Here is a 20,247-nt window from a genome sequence, read left to right as displayed (position 1 = left end):
CTTCAATCTTGCTTTGCAGATTGCTCATTTCAAACTCTTTCCTGTCAGAGGAGCAACAAATAAGCTCTGTCAGTTCTCTTACCAGTCCTCTCTGCCACATATGGTGGAATATCTTTATGCTGCTGTGTTGAGGACATGAGTAGTACACGTTTTACAAGTCAATACTGTTCCATTTTCATTTAATAAAAAGTCAAAGATGCCATTATTTGTTTTTTTATGTGTACTCCAAAGTAATATTTTGGAGATCTTTAAAACATATATTTGGCCTGAATTGACAGATGAATTGACAGACAACAAGCAGATTACAATTTGACTATATCATGCTCACTTTTTAAGTTTTTCATCGAGTTGCTGTTTGTCATTTTCGACGTCCATTGTGGACTCCTGGGCCAGTTTTAGGTCTCCCTCCAGTTTCCTCTTGGCTCTTTCTAAGTCCATGCGGAGTTTCTTTTCTTGTTCCAGAGACCCTTCAAGCTAAATTTATAGTGTATTTTATTTATTTCAGTCCTGAGGCACTGAACCATATGTTACTGGCCACCAAAGATGCACAGGAGAATTTTAAAAGATGCACCAAATAGCATGGGAATTTTAATGATTGTTTTCAAACCCGCAGAGAAAGGCATATGTCACAACTGTTTGTTTTATCTTAAGAGGAAATACTGTGTTTTTCACACTTACATCATCCACTTGCTGCTCGAGCTTGGTTTTAGCTTTGGTCAGCGTGTTGACCTTGTCCTCTTCTGCCTGTAGGTCATCCAGGGTCTGCTGGTGGGCCTCCTGGAGGGCCTTCTTCTCCTTGGTCAGTTTAGCGATGGTTTCGTCCAGGCCTGCCATCTCTTCTGTGAGGTTTTTCACCTTAGATTTGAACAGATTATAGAATGTTAATGACATCCCGTCATCTTGACAAAAAACATGGTAATAGCTTAGGACAGTGTCAGCCTAAGATGGAAAATGGAGACGAGAAGCTAACCCAGGCCTCCATAGCTGAAAAATATGGGAGGTAAGGGTCAAGGTAATTAGTTAGAAATGGTGAAGACGACATATATATGATGGTACTTTTCTTTCATATTCATTGATTTTAAGATTAAACTTTTAGTTAAAGTATTTCCGTAACAAGCTAGCACTTTTAAACACTCTAAAATGGATCATGATTGTACCTTGTTCTCTGTGGCATGTTTCTCCTTTTCAACCTTGGCCAGGGTCAGCTCAAGGTCATCAATGTCTTTCTTGAGCTCTGAACACTCGTCCTCCAGTTTCCTCTTTTTGGCCGTCAGCTCGGCATTGATCTCCTCCTCATCCTCAGCTCTCTCAGTCAGCTCTTTGATCTTGGCCTCCAGCTGGATTTTGGTTTTAATCAGCTGGTCGCATCTTTCCTCTGCGTCGGCCAAGCCATCTGCTTCCTAATGGGGGAAATTAAACACTTCCATTTGTATAAGCTATATCTGCAAAGACACAATAATTTATTAAAAGGTGGATACTTTAGTGACTCAACCAGTTTGGTCAATACATATGCCAACTTTTAAAAGTCCAGTAGACAAAATGTTAGTAATTTTAATCCACTGATTAAGTATAGTAACAGTTTTCCTCCAGATATCCATGTGTGGAAGACCAAATCGGGAAAACTAGCCCTTTGGCCAAATCTGCACTTGTGCTGCTTTGGAAGGGTCAGTTATTAATTCTTGGACTCGGTTTTCTCAGGTTTGAGGGGTTCATTAATTTAACCTTTTCCTCACCCTGGTAAGAACGGCATAACTTCTATTTTATGCACAATGTATTCCCTAAGGAAACAACAGTCTCATCTAAGAAAAGGTTCTATAAAGGAAGGAAAACATCTTTGGATAGCTTTATGACTTTGCTCTCTGATTTCCATACTATGTATGGATGTACATATGAACATATGCAGCATAATTTGTGACTTCATGTCTATTGCTTCTTCAGGTCTGAGTCTTAGTATTTTTGAAAGATGAACAATGACAACACATATTTTAGTGGAAACCATTGATTTATAAACCTTAAACTAAAAATGTTTCATATCTACTTATACAGTGTTTGGAGGATAAGAAGTGGCTGAGCTGTGCAGGGACTAATGCTCACAGATTGAACTTGAAGCTGTAAGTCATTTTTCTCTTGCATCAGAGCTACCATCTTCTCCTCAAGTTCTTTCCTTTTTGCCTCTGACTTCGCCAGCTCTTCCTTGGTCTTCTCAAATTCTTCCTTCATGTTGGCCATCTCCTTCTCGGTCTCGGCGCTCTTGAGGAGGGGCTTGATCTTGAAATACAGCTTCATCCAGGGCCAGTGCTTGACGTTCATGAAGGCACGGACGTTGTACTGGATGCAGAAGATGGACTCTCTGTAGGAAGAACAAATATGGAAATGAAGAAGAATGTGGGCAGTGACTGGCACTCAACAGAAGTAATGACTGCATCGGATTCAACTATGAAAATGTGGAGAACGAGGTCCCTCACCTCCTCTCCATCATCTTCTTGAATTCTACTCTCATCAGGTACCCTCTGCACACAGCCTGGGTGCGTGTGATGAGTTGGGCCAGCTTTTCATCTCGCATCTCCTCTAGAGTTCCCAACAGGCCAGCTTTAAAGAAAACCTGGCCAAAGAACAAGTGAGATATGTCATTTCCACTCAAGAGAAAGTCCCAAGGTGATGAAATTATGATAGAGATTTAGGTAGATTGGTACCTTGGTATGACCGAATTTGTACTGGGTGTGGTCGATGTCAATAGACCCCAGAAGTTTCTCAGAAGCCTTCTTACTATCAATGAACTGACCCTCTGGGATAGCACTTGCATTTAGAACCTTGTATCTATCAGAATTTAAAGAATATGAAAGTTTGTTTTTCTTACCAAAACTCATAGTAACTATCATTGAAAAAATGATAGACTGAGTTTTGAGGAAAAAATTCCATTCAAATAATCAAGCAGTGCTTTAGATAAACCTTGGGAAAATATGTTTAAAAACAGTATAATATAAACCAAGGCTTCATTCTTTCTGATAATTGTATTTCAGTCTTCTTTTAAAAAAAAATGCTTATTTATTTCTTTTGAGAGAGAAAGAGAGAGAGAGCGAGCATGAGCAGGGGAGGGGCAGAGAGAGATGGGGAGAGAGAATCCCAAGCAGGCTCTGCACTGTCAGCATGGACCCTGACACAGGGGTTGATCCCACAAACTATGAGATCACGACCTGAGCCAAAACCAAGAGTCAGATGCATAACCGACTGAGCCACCCAGGCACCCCAGAATTTCGGTTTTCAGGGAAAAGTTAAAAGATGTTTGAATTGCATGGCAATAATGATCTGGACTAGCACATTGAAAGGGAGAAAAAAATGAGACACAAACCTCTGTTTGAAGTCTGCATAAAGGATTCTGCTGGGGAATCCCTTCCTGCAGATGCGGATGCCTTCCAGCACTCCGTTACACCTCAACTGGTGCAGGACAAGTTCATGCTCCATGGCCCCTTACAAACAAACAAACAAATAAACAAGCAAACAAACGTGTTGTCTGTATGTCTATAGAATAGTGAAGTCACAGTGGAGTCTTACTTGGATGTCAGAAGAGTCTTACCGGGAGTTTTGGTTTCATTGGGGATGATGCAGCGTACAAAGTGGGGGTGAGTGCTCCTCAGGTTGGTCATCAGCTTGTTCAAATTCTCCTGAGAACCATAGGGAAAGTTTTAAAATTGTTTTTTGTTGCATTTACATGAGACTCCCTATCAAGGATCTGTAGTTAATGGGCTCCATTTCATGAATAAAGTCAATGTAACTGACTACAGTAGTTGCTTCCAGAGAGGGTTTGATTTCATGTGAAATTTGTTCAATGCTAGATCTTTTAGATTTGGAGCTTTGAGGGGAGGGGTTTCATATATTGTAAGGTTTGAACTCACACTGCAGGTTTTATTTTTGTTCAATTTTTCCTAACACATTTTTCATTTTCCTTTGTACAACATTACCTTTTTTCTGTTTCACTATAGATTTCTTTTAAAAAAGTTTTTTTAAGTTACAATAATTTAATTGTCACAGAAGTAGGTTTTTTTTGGCATTCAAGAATATACTGTACCCTAAAAAGCGCTGACACTGTCTGGAAAGAAGAACCCTTCTTTTTGCCACCTTTTTTTCCACCGCCACTTTCTGAAAAATAATATAAAAGAATTAAAACTATTTAATTTGTACTATCCATAGGTATAAGGACTCCCAAGATTCCCTCTGGAATTTAAATGTGCACTCATTCACTTGTATCATCCCTCATCTTCCCTCTGTATCTTTCCTCCTTCAGCTCTGGATTAGGGAAATAGATGCATTGGCTCACATTATAGGTATTCAGGAAAACAACAACAGCAACAATAAAAGAACTGTGGATGAAAAGGGTAGATGTGGGGAAGAGGTAGGACCCCTCTCCTCCAAATCAGCAGAGGGGGAGTGCCAGAAGACAGAGGAGTAATGCCGCCTTAGTGCACACATCCCCCAGAGAAGAGGCAAAGTTGCATGCATGGTGCCAGGGAGGTGAGCCTCTGCTAACCTGCAGGCAAGTCCTGCTTCCTGTTTGCTTGTGTTTCTCTACCTCTGCTTGCACATCTGGTCTTAGGGGACTTAGGAGAACACAACTTGCATTCCTTAAGCACTAGTGCCTTGACAAAGGATTTCTTCATCTCCAGCTTAGCTGGATCCTTTAAGGAACCGATACTATCAAAATAATTGAAATAAGCTGTATGATCTTGAGCACGTCACTTAACCTTTGAGTCTCTGTTTCCTCATGGGTGAAATGAGGCCATGGACAAAATGATCCATAGTGTCAGTTTTAGCTCTGAAAGCCTATGATCGTAAGACTCACTAAATATACTTCCTATCATTAAGTCCATATTGGCCAGTATTTTCATGATAGGTTTTGAGATAACTATATCAGTCTCTGATAAAAAGTATATTTCTGTTTTGTGACTCTAGGAACATATTAGTGATATTAACAACCTGCTTCAGCACTTTGTCCCCCGGCAAAGAGGAGAGCCAGAGTCTTCATTGCAGACTTCTGGTACAGCCCAACCACAGTCTCGTTCAGCGGGTCCTTGTTCTTGTCCAGCCAGCCGGCAATGTTGTAGTCCACGGTGCCGGCGTAGTGCACCAGCGAGAAGTGGGCCTCGGCCTTGCCTTTGGCAGGCTTGGGCTTCTGGAAGTTGTTGGACTTGCCAAGATGCTGCTCATACAGCTTGTTCTTGAAGGAGGTGTCCGTGGCCTTGGGGAACATGCACTCCTCCTCCAGGATGGAGAAGATGCCCATAGGCTGAGAGTAGGAAAAAAGGGATGATAATATGAGTCCCTCAGAAAAGTGTGCTCTAATAGTTTATGTACTTGGTGGAAACCTGAACATGTTCCAGAATAAGAGTTCGGGTGATAAGAAATTCAATAGGCATGGTTCTACTTTGCTGCCTCTCCTCTGCTACTGAAATGTGAAACAGTCCTATATCAAGGACATATGGGAAATATATTTGCTAGAAAGACTCAATGAAAAAAAAAAGCCCATCTGTGCCATTTGGCAAACTTTATGTTCAGAGTATAAAATTAAATTCCAAAACTACCATTTCAAAGCTGAATTCTTTATCCCATATATGTATCTATCTAAATACTTTCTTCCCTACTGACAGTGTAATTTTCTTCACCTCAACTCTAGACATGACAAAAGTATGAAGAGAAGAGAAATTACAGCTAATGATTAAAAATGGTCCGTTCCCAGGAGAAAAGTGCATCTCATGTTGTATCATTAGAACTCTCTGTACTCTGTGCTATGTTCCCCACTCTGTGGAGTTGAGTGATGATAATTAGGTTTTGCTTTGTAAGCAGATCGACTCCTTTCAGTGGCAAGTTTGATATGAACGACTGATAGAAAAGTCAATGTTGTTGATGTTCAGTCACAAATTGTCTCCCCAAACCTATTTTGATGTTCCATGAACTGAGTACCACACAGTTTTTGTGAATAGCAGAGATACTGTATCACCAAATTAAAGTTATTTTCCTCCAATTGGGTAGACCCAGGCTGATATTACCCCCTCCTCTTTCATATTTTGATGAATTTTGACATGAGTGTGTGAAGTTGTCATAGATGGCGGTTGTACTTACTTTTCCCCTTTCGTCTGCTCAGGCTAGTGTTCACATGTAACCATGTACTGTGTGGGCCTCCCTAGGCGTGTGGTGAGTGCCCAGTGCACATTCGAAAGTGCTTAATGATTGCTTGTTGGGTTTTAGTATACACACAACCGATAGAATCATTGCCCCAACTCTTTGATAAAGGGGAATTTAGGGCTCCCCTTCCAGGTAAGGCTGTTTATTCAGCAGTCCACATGGTCTTACTGACTGCAACAACTGAAAAGCTGCCCTCCCAGCCTATAAGACACCTTGACATATCCTGCCTTGATACCCGTGAAGGATGATTCATGCATGGCACACCATCATGGGACAGCCAGGATCAATGATCGTACTCACAGGACTAGCTGTGATTTCATTCCTGTCACCCAAGAGATCACATAGGAACAAAAGTGAGGGAGAAGGAAGTGAAAAGAGGGAGAAATGTGAATCCTTGTGTCTGTGGATGTGTATGTATTGCAATCATTTTTCTATGAAAAACTACTCCTTAATATGTTGCTTGTGATGCACCATGCACCTGGTCACTGTGCCCAGGAATGTCATAAAACACCGCTGCTGGTTCTTTGAGAATTGGGATTGCAGTTCATTCAGCACAAGGAAGTGGACAGTTTGTTTTTCACATACCGAAGGCTTGAAAAGTCATACGAACCTTCTCGATGAGCTCGATGCAGGCAGCCAGGTCCATCCCAAAGTCGATGAACTCCCACTCGATGCCCTCCTTCTTGTACTCCTCCTGCTCCAGCACGAACATGTGGTGGTTGAAGAACTGTTGCAGCTTCTCGTTGGTGAAGTTGATGCACAGCTGCTCCAGGCTGTTGAACTAGGGCGTTGCAAACACCAAAGAGCTCAAGTGAGTTTGGGAAACCCAGGGGGAATTCGGCAGAGCAGACACGAAGCGGAGGGGCCTTAACAGGGCCGCTTATTCCAACAACTCACATCAAAGATCTCAAAGCCGGCGATGTCCAGGACCCCGATGAAGTACTGTCTGGGCTGCTTGGTGTCCAGCTGCTGGTTGATGCGGGTGACCATCCACAGGAACATCTTCTCGTAGACGGCCTTGGCCAGGGCGCCCACTGCGTTGTATACCTTTGTGGACAGAGTAATGATTGTTGGCGTTACTAAAGACGTGTTGAGAAGGCTGGGGATGTGTGTGATTCATTGAGGCCGTTCACTTACCTGCTGCACAGTCTGGCCTTTGGTGACGTACTCGTTGCCGACCTTAACCCTGGGGTAGCAGAGGGCTTTGAGCAGGTCAGCAGAGTTCAGACTCTGGAGATAGGCTGCCTTGTCAGCAACTGCATGAACCAGGTGAGGATGGTAAAAACAAAACAAAACAAAACAAAAACCACAGTGTGCACAGCTTAAGGTGTGAAGGACAATGACAAAGAGAAAAAGTTCTGCTCAAAGAGTAATATGTGCAAATGTGGCAAAACCATTTGTTCATATTGCTTCAAAAGCATTGCCAACTTTCACACTAATTTTAGTCATTTTTTTTTGAGATGATAATTTGGAAGTTGGGGAATTGATGCTCTGTGTGATATTTAAAACATAGCTAAAGTAGACCACAGATAAAAATAATTTGTGAAATTCTAACCTAGAGGAGTAGTGACGGGAAAATTCTGATCAGTTTTTTTTTTTTTTTCCTCCAGTGCATGTGGGCACACAAATTATTGACTGGGATGAAAAATGCTTTAATCAGATCGTAAATACTAGCGTACAGTAAGCAGTGAAAAATGGAATGGGCAGAAATCACGTCTCCACAAATCTCAGTTGTGTAAAACATGCAGTGTGTGTCATTTCTGTGCCCTTCTAGTTTTCCCCACTGTCGGATAAGTCAAGAAAGTGAACCCAGGGCCCTTGCCCTTGAGGAACTGATGGTGTCAGCTGTAATCTCAATTAAATGATATGAGCAAGCAGGGAGTGTAGGTACCTTCGGTGCCATCAGGCTCGGCCTGCTCCTCACGCTGCTTCTGCTTGAACTTCATGTTCCCATAATGCATCACGGCGCCCGTGAGCTTGTAGATGGCAGCCTTTTCGTCAGTGCTGAAACCCAGAATGTCCACAGCACTCTGTGGAAAGAGTTGGAATTGACTCGGCTCGCAATGATCACCATGGCAGATGCCCTCAGTACACAGGGGCCTGCCTCCCCACCTTCTCACCCTGTCTCGCCTTTGCATTTGACTAGCACTTTGCTGTCTAAAGGCACTCCTGTTCTTTAGCACTTAGTTCCACAAAGCAGCACCAAGAGGTATGCATCAGTTTCCCATAGAGTCAGGTGAACAGGGAAGATCTTACGCGACTTGTCCACACTCACCTAGCCAGGACTCAGAGCCTTGGCTTTGGATGCCAAGGCCAACGCACTTCCCGTTTCTCCACATGACCCCAGCCTTGCCCCGTATGTTTCTTATCTTATGCGTTCCCTTTGCCTCACAAGTCTGTTTGCTCCTTTTCCTCCTGTGTTGTCCCAACCAAATATGTAATCCTAGCCTGCCTTCCTGGACAGGGCAGGTGAAGTTGGGAAGAGGGTATGAGGAGGACAGCACGTGCCCTGTGTTTTTCCCCATGTTCTTCTATGATATCAGGTCCCGTGAGATGCCTGGCAGGAAACTTCACCTGGTTGTTCCTCATGCAGGGAAGAGACATTTCTGAACAGAACTGCTTTCATTGAAGTATTGTTGTATCTTTTTTTCTCTATCAGATTTTGATCACCTTCTTAGTTGCCCATGTTAGGCTTTGAGAAAGCAGAGAGAGCTTGGTTATGTAACACTCGTGTCTCCTAAGACTCTCCAGATAATTTACTTCCAGCTCACTGACCCGACCTACTCAAAATGCCTCCATGTTAATATTACAGAAGTCTTGGGGCAAGACTACTAAGTTTTTTTTTTTTTTTTAACCTCTCAACTCCTAACACTTTTGGACATAGGAATAATAATGGGTTAAAGCTTGTGAAAGCTGTTATTTATCAGATAAAGGCACACAAATAGTTCATAGAGTTTTTGAAAGTAATATTTTAAGAGAAAAAGTATTCTTGTAAGCAACTCTCAATCTTGTCTTGGGAATATTGGGGTGTTCCCACTGGTCTTAAAGTTGAGAATAATTGAAGGTTGACTATTCAGAAATTCAAAAGAAAACTTGAAATATCTATAAGTATATGTATAAAGAAAATAAAAGAGCAACGATCCTTAAAAAAAGAAGAGAAGGGAGAGAGAATCTATAGTTCCCAAAACTAAACGTTCATGGAGTCCCAAAACGAATTTTTGAGGTAGAGAATCCATTTCTTCAAATGCTACATGGGGTGGAGTTGGGGGGGAGAAGGGAATACCATTGGCCCACAGAGTTACATTTGAAACAAAGTTCGTATTTACGTCCAGTTACAGAAGAACTGTGGAAGTATCATGTTCTGTTAAAAATCTTTTAGCTCCTTTTCCCAGACTCTTGGCTGTAGGGTGTGACATAGGAGAAATGTCACTATTGGAGTACAAAAATGGACCCCAATGACCAATGAGAAAAAAAGGAAAAAGGAGCCAACCAGCTGAGAAATGCCTAACGCTCGATGTTTATTCCAGACTTTTAAAGTTTTCTGATACATGGTAGAGGTCATTGACACATCCTATAACTTTGTTCCAAGGGTAAGGAAGCCTGAAAGGTAATATTGCCCCTAATGTCTTTCTGCTAATGCTGTTCACTCTATAGAGGAGAGTGTCATATACTGCAAGATGAATTTGCTTTTTCCTGTTTTGTACTTATTACTTACATCTGTAGCCATCAACTCTTCCTGATCATCAATGCTGGGCACTGTGATTTCACCTTGACTGACAAAGGCAAAGTCGTATGGGTTCGTGGTGATCAGGAGCATTTCTGTGCACGTGGAAAAGAACAAGTATAGCCAGAATTACTTTGGTCATGAGAAACTTTTTAGAGGGACTATTAGGAAGAAGGGCTTTTATTCTTCCTCGGTGGAAATAAATCACAGATACTTCTTACCAATAAGTTCTGGTTTCTTGTTGGACATGATTTGATAAAATATGTGGTAGCTTCTTTCAGCCTTTAGCTGGAAAGTAACTCGGGACTTCTCTAGCAGATCTAGAAAGGCAGATCGAGCACGTTTAAAAGAAAAGGCACAATGGAAAATTAAGCATTTGAAAAGTTCACCTAACACAAATAAGATTTTCAATATATTCCCTGGAAGATAAAGATTTTTAATCCCTAATATTTATTAACTTACATGTTTCAATATCTGCAGAAGCCAGTTTGCCTGTTGCACCAAAATGGATCCTGATGAATTTTCCCTTAAAAAGGCAAAGGAAGACTTTTTGTACACATTCAAAGGCAGACAAATGTTTTCTTTAGCTACGGACCGAACAGATGGTAAAGATGTCGACACCACACGTGCAGAAGTGTCAGTGCTGACGTTCACGTGAAAAGGAAGAGCAAGAGACTCACAAAGCGAGAGGAGTTGTCGTTCCTCACGGTCTTGGCGTTGCCAAAGGCCTCCAGTAGGGGGTTGGCGCTGATGATTTGATCTTCAAGCGTTCCCTGAAGAGAAATGAGGAAGATGGACAAAAAGACCCCGGACAAGATGAGTTGCAGTCTGCTGAGGTAGCCTCCCATTGACTTCCTCTCCTGTCCCCTTCTCCCTTCGCAGACCTATGTAACTTTGGGGAGGCTTTCTGCAGCAAGTAGAAGGAAGACAAAGTGGGGGAGGGAGGTACTCTAGTGACATGGCCTTGATTTCTGTATTCCACAATGCCTGGTTTTTCCTCCTCATAAATGGTTGTGAGAACTACTACCTGGCGCACCCAGCAACAATCAATCATCTCATTCTTACAGCCCACCCAAGAGTTATTTTCCGCATTTGAGCGTCACCTACATTGGTGGCCGTGGCTCTAAAGGACTTGGTCAGATTTTTCAGAGCCTCTGATGTCTTGCATCCTGGGAAGAGTATCATACCCACCTGCATTTTGCCAGGAGTAGGTTCTTCTTTTTTCTTCTCTCCAGTGATTGCGATGGTTGCAAAGTACTGGATGACACGCTTGGTGTTCACGGTCTTGCCCGCCCCGGATTCGCCGCTGCCAAGTCCACACGGAGGGACAAGTCAGAGTCTAACCACTACCACGACCAAAATCCAACAGAAAGAAAGGCACTGAAATCTACATACGTAATCAGGATCGACTGGTTCTCACGATCTGTGAAAGAGAAACCGGAGATAATGCTGAAAAATACACTTAGCACATAGATTAACACAGTGCTTGCAAACTCAAAATTGCCTTTTAAAACCCCCCACTCACACACACAAAAATAACTATATGGATTGGTGCTTTGCTTTTTTCACAAGATTCTTTTTAAAATAAGTAGCAAAAAGATGTGTTAATTAGACAGTGTGTTGCACTCCTGTGACCTTTAGTGTGACATGGAACGTGTGATGCACTATTTCAACAAAATGTCTGTGAGAGTCATGTATCAATATCCAATGAGTACTGGCTCCATTATCCATTTAGCCACTTGGTCCATAGTGCAAAATCTCATCATGCTATTAATGTCCCATCCAAAGTTTTGTGTCGTGATTGTGGCGACCTGTCACTATGAGCTTTCAAAGCTCACTCTCTAGGAGAGAGGACACATTAGCTGTGATTAAAATGCATAGATGGTACCTACATTTGGTTAATTTTGAGCTGAAATTAGCATTAATTAGTATGGATTTTACCATGGAAATATAAGCAAAATTCTCCATGTTTTTGGAACTGGTCCATTTTATTCTAAGTATATTTCCCAATTTTATTATTATAGTATACTACTTGCCATATTAGCATACTATCATTATTATTATGTTTGTGCTGAACATTTTATTCTCAAAGTACTGCCTCTGTGTCTTTTGTGTTATCAGTATATACTTACTTTATAAATGACTCCGTAAATTGTAATTATGGACTCACCCGTCAGCATGAACTGATAGGCGTTGTCGGAGATGGAGAAGATGTGGGGCGGGGCCTCCTGGCGCTTCTTGCCTCGGTAGGCAGTCACCACCTCGGGGTTGTACACCGGCAGCCACTTGTAGGGGTTGACGGTGACACAGAAGAGGCCCGAGTAGGTCTGGGAAATGACAAGCTTGCTCAGTCAGCAATCACCTTGGAAATACTGCTCGATGTGCAAAGGGAGAGGGACCAGAGCACCAGGATGGTTCTCCTAAGGCTGCCTCCCACCCACACACACCCTACACAAGATGCTTCAGTTTGCCAATGAATTCAGCATTAAGTAGATGGCTTTTCCCATGCACATTTTCAAATACATTAGAATTCACAACAGTAACCAGATGATTAGTCTTAAGATAATATAATAACCAAATAAAAAAAAAAGTCTTTAATAGGGTTTAGCTAACATAGTTCATGAAGTTAGTGGAAAGTGAAAAGAAAAAGAAGGGGGTGCTCACGTAGATCATCCAGGCTGCGTAACGCTCTTTGAGGTTGTACAGCACGGCGGGCTCGTGCAGGTGGGTCATCATGGCCATGTCCTCGATCTTGTCGTATTTGGGAGGGTTCATGGAGAAGATTTGATCTTCCTTAACTGTGACAGTCTGTTAAGAGAAGGAGCTAGTGCTTATCAGCTGAGGAACAGAAAAGCATCAGTTACGTTTGCCCACCTCCCTTTGTGTTACTTACAGCCCCAGAATCAGTCTTCACCGTCACCTTCCCCCCTTCTCTGCTCTGGACTGTGCTTTTCACGTAGGATTCCTTAGCATCCACCACAAAGACAGAATTCTTGGCATCGAAGGGCCTATTCTGGGCTTCAATGCGCTCCTTTTCAGACTTTCGGAGGTACGGAGCTGCCTCCCCAAAAACGGCCATCTCAGCGTCGGAACTCATGGCTGGGGGTTATTGGCAGCAACACAGCACAGGTGTACCTAGAGGGCAGAGAGAGCCTGACGGTGAGGCTGGGGGAGTGTGGACGTTGTCCTCTTGGTTTCACGTTCCGGTGCCTCATTGGCCTCGCCCGTTTCCTCACTGCCACCTGTCGGGATCACTCTCGTGTCCTGTACAAAGGTGCTGAGGGATCGGATCACAGGTTGGAAAGCCTTATATTGGCAGCTTCATGTTTGTGACATTTGAGGCCTCCATTGCATCCTCTGTGTTGTAAGGCTTTGCAGAGAAATGTGGAAGAATTCATATTTCAGTCAGCAATGTTTGTGATGCCCCAAGTGTGTTCAGAATATTTTCTTTTTCTGCTTGCTTAGCTTTGTTTCCTTTTTCCATTCCCCCTTCCCACTTTTTTTTTTGACATTGCAATGATACAAAACCATGGAAAATAACTGTTTTCAATGGCTTTACAATCTGAACCTAATGTAAAAACTCACATATTTTGTCCAATTTTTCTCCTGGCCCAAATTTTTAAAATCAGATACATACATTGGATGTCATATTTTTAAAATTAGATTGATTAAAAGGTAAATCTGTTCATTCAGGACACGGTCCAAAATTAAAATAGTTAATAAGCACAAATAAACTCCCAGTTTAGGAGTGCATTATTTAGATATCAGGTAAATAAAGGGAAAAGTAAATGCAATGAAAGTTGAAAATCCAACAAATGATTTTTCCCTAAGCCAAAATTAAGTCTCCTTGATCACTTCTTAAATTATGTGAAAGCAGTGTTATTAAAACAAAAGATAACTTTAGAAAACCGTTTTAATTAAAAAAAATTTTCATAGCGTTTGTGTATTTTTAGTCTATATTCTCTTTGTTTTTAGCTGGATTTCAGCATACCAGTTATTTTTATCTGATTCTTATTTCAGATCTCTCTTTCTTCTTCCTTTAAAAACAAAACAAAACAAAATATGAAACAAAACCCCAAAACCAGTTCTTTGAATATCTCTTCTGAAGTGGATAGCCAGTATAAAGTTTCAAGCCAAAATGAACTTGAAATTTTTTTCCCACTGACAAATTGATTACAAGAAAATAAATCCTCTTGCCTTGATGGCAAGGACGAGACAAGCGACAAGTGACAGAAGGTGACTTCTGTGGAGAGGAAGAGGGGCTGGTTTCTGGAAAACAGTATCTTGGTTGTCAATGACAGTGAGAACAGCAGCCTTCACCTCAGGTGAGCTTTTCAGAAGGGGTCTTGGTATTTTGTCATCAGCATTAAACATCCTCGCGATTGAGATGTTAGATGTGGAATTTGCCACATATTCTAGCTCTAAAATCAGTCTCGTTCACATCTATGAAAACCTCTTGATGATCCAGTGAAATTTCAGCATATTTCCAGGGGACAAATATTAAATATTTAACAGTTTTTTTCTTCGAAGGAAAAATGTTACCTGTTAATGTTATTTTTTGTTTCTGTGTTTTTATACAAGGCCATTTTGGATTAACAGCACACTACCACATAGAGATTACTGTAATGCAGTGTATTCACCGAACACAGAAAGGAAGTCACCCTTGCCATCTCATGTCTGAGATCAGTGGTTTCCCGACCTGTGGGGTCACAAGCCCCCAAGGATCCTCAGGGTTGTTGCAGGGGACTCTTGAATCCATCTGCACAGCGATAATTGCCTCAAGTTTGAGCAAGCAACATCATCAAACAAACAGTGTTTTCTGTTAGAAAGTCTAAGTGACTATAGCTTCCCATTAAATATAAACTAATTAAAAATGTATTAAATGTGTAGCTGTTTTTCATCATTATGTATCTTTCTAACGTAATGCTAAAAGTACAGGTCCCAACATGTGGAGTTGGTCGGAGGGAGGTCCATTGAATGTTTTGATTCTGTGGAGGAGAACTTGGAAACGACTGGTTTACGTTATAGATGGCAGGAGCTGGGAAGTACCTCAGCAGTCACCTAGAATGTGGCGTCCTCATTTTACTGATAAGTAAAGGAAGACCCAGAAAGGTGAAGGGGTCATGCAGCACCACAGAGGTGTGACAGCGGGGCTGGGGCACGAGCCCTGTTCCCCTACATCCAGGGCCAGTGCTAATTCCACCGCGGTACACTGTATTTAAAGACACGTAAAACCAACTGGCTTCCCTCGGGCAGCCAGAGCCCGTGAAAAGCCTGGATTGGCACCTGGAAATTTTGACTCCGCGACCAACACGTTGTTGATTTTACCAAATGGTCTCTATAATACAGCTTTCCTGGTTAAGTTGGACGAGCAGTCCACATTAGAATATTACACGTGACTGTTGGCATTCTTTCTGAAGTGCTAACAGCACATGAAGGAGACTAGTCATTAAATTTCGTGTGGGTAAGTGGTCTGAAAAGTCAATATTTTACGCGAAGCCATTTTTAAAGAACAGCTGCTCCTTGTATTACCTTATTCCCATCACTAAACCAGGAAATAAAATGGTAGCTCTTTAGGACTTAGCAGTAGAGATCCCTTTGTTGTTTAGAGTGCAGTAATAAATCACTCTTACCTCGTGTGTTACCAGATGAAGACGGTGGCAGGCTCAAAGCAGACAACTACTGTTGAAAGAAAAAAAAAAAACTAAGAGAATGTAGATTCTTCTTTTTTCCACTTAATCACAAAATACAAGTAACTATATTGTGTACCGTGTCATTCTTAGGAATGGTGGAAAGAAAAATTAAAATTTGGAAAGAGTAGCCATCTCCCTTAAGTGAATGGTCCTCACCACCAGGACTGTAGAACCAGCCAGATGCCCTCCACGTATACATACCTTGAGGAATTTTGATGAAGGACGGGGCCAAGGCATGTGGGCTCCACTTTTATAGAGACTGTTCTGCAAGCACAAGCTGCCACCTCAGCTGTCCGAACTGGAACCTACTTGGCAAAACCATTTTTGGCAAATCTCTTTGCACAATATTCACTGACTGTGGCTGTGAATGGATATAATTAGAAATATTTCTTGTCACCTATAAATAATTTGACAGAGGATAACCTAGAGTTCTTTATAGGCATTTGATAGGGGACAGGGATTCAGGGCTTCTAAGGCTGTTTCTCCAGCTTTGCTGTTACATCATTCACCATGGAGTTCAAAGCCAGGCCCCCACTTACTCTCCTGCCTCTAAAGTTGGTCCGACAGAACGAGCTGGACGTGAGGAATTTAGGACTAATTGGTTTTTAGCGCTTAAAGCCATTAAGGAGCTGGGATGAATTTTAGATCTGACACTGTCTTTGGAAGCAGTGAGTGATGGATATTAAGGCAGAAAATTCCTAGCCTGGGTCCCGATTTTAGAAACACTGGCGATAGATGCTTTTAAAGTCTGAAAAGCTAAACGTGATGGAGAAAACGAATTGTCAGGTTAGGCAGTGGCGGTAGACCAGTGCAGGCATCGTAAGGGATTTAGAACAGATATAAACACTTCTGTTCCTTTTCTGAAGAACTTGCCATGGCTACGTCCAGCTCATTTGTTTTCACTGAGGGGACACCAGGATGCCGTGTGATGTTCACGCGTGTTTCCCCTGCATAATGGAAGGAGACACAGACATGCGTCCCTAGTTCACGGGCAAATCCTCATGACTAGCTGTAGCCCTAATGAGGTGGGTACTACATACTTTGATTTAAGGTGGGAGGAAAGACGTGGTATCCACAAAACTCTTGTGGATTGAGAAGATGAGTGGGAGTATGCCATATGCCCATGATACTTGCAAATTGGGTTTTGGTGGTTTTGCCACATACACAGCTGTTGCCGAATATGACGGGAAATCTATCTACTCTAAGTGTGTCCCTGAGATCCGATGTGATATTTTTTACTATCATCTGCTAGCTTAAATTACTGATTAATGTGATCACTATTTTTATGCATCCTATTGAGCTAGAATTTTCTCTTTAACACATTAACAGACTGAATCTTTTATACTTTTTTTTATTTCTTTTGATACAATCCTGTGGAAGGCAGACATTTTTATTTTCTAAAAAATCTCTGTGGAAATGACTCTCAGAAGTTCAGCAATGTACACAAAATGTTGGGGGTCTAAGAAAGAGGAAATGTCTTCTGATTTTTTTCTATGTTAAGATTTTCACAACTCATTTATTTTTACTTCTTTTGGAACTTGGTACCTAAGTTCTAGACATAATAACTATATTATCAAGCACACCCACCACTTTTAGAACTAAAAGATAGGAGAAGACACTGTGGATGGGACCAAGACACAGGCTGAGTTATGCAACTATAGCTAGTGAGGACTGTACCTAAAACACAGAGCTTTGACAAACTGCAGAGACCGACTGATCATCCAGATCTTGAAAGCTCTGAAACGGGGCAGGGGTCTTGTGGAGACTGGCATAGACCACCAGGAATGGGTCAGAGAAACTTGCAGAGCTTGGACAAGGACAGAAGAGTAGCAGCGCTGAATGAGGGAGAGGCCTTTCCCTTATACCTGCGTCTCTAAGGACTGTGTGAACAGGAAATACAGGAAAACAGTGCTAAGCCTTCTTGTATCTGTGAGGTTCTTTGTGATTTGGATGCTGTGTTTAAGCAGTTTGGATAAGAGCTTTTCCCTTGCGTGTCCCCCCATTATCCTTGCAGATTTGGAAATGTTATAGGATTCTGTGATCTTGGACTCCTTCATCTACTAAAAGCATAAATTTAGTGAAAACCTGAGATTCCCTTTATTTTATAGAGTTGTATGAATTAAATTAGGCTATGTAAATAATCTATAGTATAAACTGCCTTTATGAGTAATAAAGGCATTACAGATGATTATTATTGGAGGTTATATATAATCACTTAATTCTTAAATATACACACCCACAGACATACACCCACACATACATACCTACACATATGTAAGATGCTTAGAACAGTGTCACCAGGGGCTGCTGAAGCAGACATTTTGTAATTCCAAGTAAAGGTCACAATGACATGCTGACACTCCTGAATGTACCCAGGGAGTCCAGATGGTAGTAAAGGACCACAGAGAGGTGGTGGCTAGGAAATGTCAGCGAACAAGGTTATTATTGTGGTTTTATGGTTTTATTAGATGAATTTTGTCCAAAAATTATAGTTGGCACCCAGTCCTAGCTTCTGTGGTATCCGGCATAGCAACACAGCCTCAACGAAACCCCTTGAGATTCGGCAAGTCACATTTGTTGTTTGTCTTTTTAAAAATTCGTCTGGGACTCCCAATGGGTCATCACTGTTGAAGAGAAGTTGCATATTCATTTTAAGTCGGTTGTTTATAGCACTGTGCAGAATTCTCATTCCAGGGTGTGGGTAGAGTCATTCACTCGCTTTTCTACTCTACACATACTTACTAAATGTCCACTATGTACTAATAAATTACCCAAACTGGCCAAGCTCATGCTTCAGTCAATGGGGGTGGACATACACAGACAAAGAAGTCAGTATGTAGTACGCCAGATGATACTACATGCTAAAAGGGACAATAAAACCGAGTAAGGGGGAAGGGAGAACTGTACCAAGGTGGGTGATCTTGGAAGGCTTTTCATGGAAGGTGACAGACATTTGAATAGAAGCTTGAGGGAAGTTAAGAAACAAGCAATGTGGGTATGTAGAAGAAGAATATTTCAGGCAGAGGGAACAGAAAATGTAAAGGTCCTGAGGCTGGAGTACCCTAAAGTGTTGAAGGATCAGTGAAGAAGCCTGAAACAGAAGCACACTGTCAGGGGACAAGGGGGTAGCGTGGCGGCAGACGGAGTGGGAAGGGTCAGTTAACGTAGGAGCTTGTGAGACCATGTCAGGACTTGGTTTTTAATCTGAATGAGATGGAGAGCCAGAGGAGAAGTTTAGGAAGGGGGGCTGAAGATTTAAAAGAACCACTCTGGTGCCTGTGTTGAATGTAGATTGCAGGGCAGCAAGGGGAGGCCAAGGAGAGGCAGCAGGCTACTCACTGCCACAGTGTAGATGGATCATAATGGTGGCTTGGGCCGTGTTCCTGTTAGTGTGGCTGACTTACCATACTGCCCCAGATGATGGCCTAAAACAAACATTTTATCATGCCTATGGATTTTGAGGGTCAGGAATTTAGAATCTGGAAGGGACACAGCAGCCTTTGTTTTATAGTACCTGTGTTCTCTGAGAACAAAACCTGGGGGTGATTCAACAGCTAGGGGCAAGTATTATGTCCCATAACAAAAGCCAGAGAACAAAAGGATTGTTGAGAAGGGTAGCTAATAAATACAGTGATGCCTGGGGGCAGACATGGGGTCCAGGGAAAGTTTGTTAAAAAAGGGGAGAGACTAAGCATATTTGTGCCGATGAGGAGGATTCTGTAGAGTTAAGACAAACTGATGACACAGGAGAAGAGGGAATTATTGTGAGCGGCAAGGCAAGGGGGACTGGAGTCCAGAGGCTCTGATGGGAACATGGACAAGGGTTAGGGTTAGGAAAGAAGACGGAGAGTGAGAGCGAGATGCAGGTTAGCTGATAGATTTGATGGTGGGAAGATGAGGGGGTTCCTATTTGCTTGCTTCTGTTTCCTCAGTGAAGTATGAGGCAAGGTCACTGGCTGAGAGTGAGGGCAGTTGAAGGAGATGTAGTGGGTATACAGAGAGAAGGTGTGACGTGTTCTCTTTGAAGAGGGAGAGGCTCACCCAGGAGTACTGAGTTATAATCTTGTAGTTAAAGTGAGACCAGGTTAGCGGATCTGTTTTTCTCCAGCAAGTTCAGATGCTCGGATGTAGCCATAGAGAATCTGGGTTTAACCAAGGTGAGACTTTGTCAGGCAAGTGAAATCTAGAGAGAAGGCCAACGGAGTTAAGAATCTTTTCGAGTGAGTTATTATAATGTTGGGCCATGAAATTTAAGCCTGGTTAAAGAAGGAAGTGAAAGAACAATGAAAAAGTGGTAGGGGTCAATGGAGATGATGGGATATCTGGAGTAGGTGAGCTGGAAGAAGAGGCGGTGTTAGAGATTGAATGGAATGAATCCCGCTTGGTGGTGATGTGTGATTATTTCATATGTGGTCGGATTTGATTTGCTAATATTTTGTTGGGGAATTTTGCATCGATGTTCATAAGAGACACTGAACTAGTTTTTCTTTCTTATAATATCTTTATCTGGTTTTGATAGTAAGGTCATTCTGGCCCCATAGAATGAGTTAGAAAATGCTCCCTCTGCTTTTTTCTTGAAGACATTGTGGAGAATTGATACTATTTTTCCTTAAATCTTAGGTAGAATTCACCAGTGAAATTATCTGAACCTGA

General features: G+C 42.0%; 1 protein-coding gene across 1 annotated transcript; it reads right to left on the bottom strand.

The window, feature by feature from the left end:
* Positions 1 to 4: 4 nt before the first annotated feature.
* Positions 5 to 13,013, bottom strand: LOC121026365 (myosin-4; the record flags this gene model as incomplete). The annotated part of the gene is made up of 24 exons (XM_040469237.1): positions 12,795 to 13,013; positions 12,566 to 12,709; positions 12,072 to 12,228; positions 11,297 to 11,324; positions 11,093 to 11,207; positions 10,582 to 10,674; positions 10,364 to 10,427; positions 10,123 to 10,221; positions 9,893 to 9,996; positions 8,069 to 8,207; positions 7,315 to 7,433; positions 7,075 to 7,224; positions 6,788 to 6,958; positions 4,972 to 5,281; positions 4,067 to 4,137; positions 3,575 to 3,662; positions 3,350 to 3,467; positions 2,694 to 2,817; positions 2,466 to 2,602; positions 2,095 to 2,350; positions 1,158 to 1,400; positions 679 to 855; positions 329 to 474; positions 5 to 41 (listed from the first exon to the last, which is right to left on the bottom strand). Coding segments are annotated over exons 1-24 (3,294 nt in total), but the record flags the coding sequence as incomplete, so codon positions are not given.
* Between the last annotated feature and the right edge of the window lie 7,234 nt (positions 13,014 to 20,247).

Source organism: Herpailurus yagouaroundi, unplaced genomic scaffold (genome assembly GCF_014898765.1).
Source record: "Herpailurus yagouaroundi ecotype Mexico unplaced genomic scaffold, PumYag 88217, whole genome shotgun sequence".
Classification (NCBI taxonomy): domain Eukaryota; kingdom Metazoa; phylum Chordata; class Mammalia; order Carnivora; family Felidae; genus Herpailurus; species Herpailurus yagouaroundi.
The sequence above is the reverse complement of the archived record's forward strand: the minus strand, read 5'-3'. Positions and strand labels throughout refer to the sequence as shown.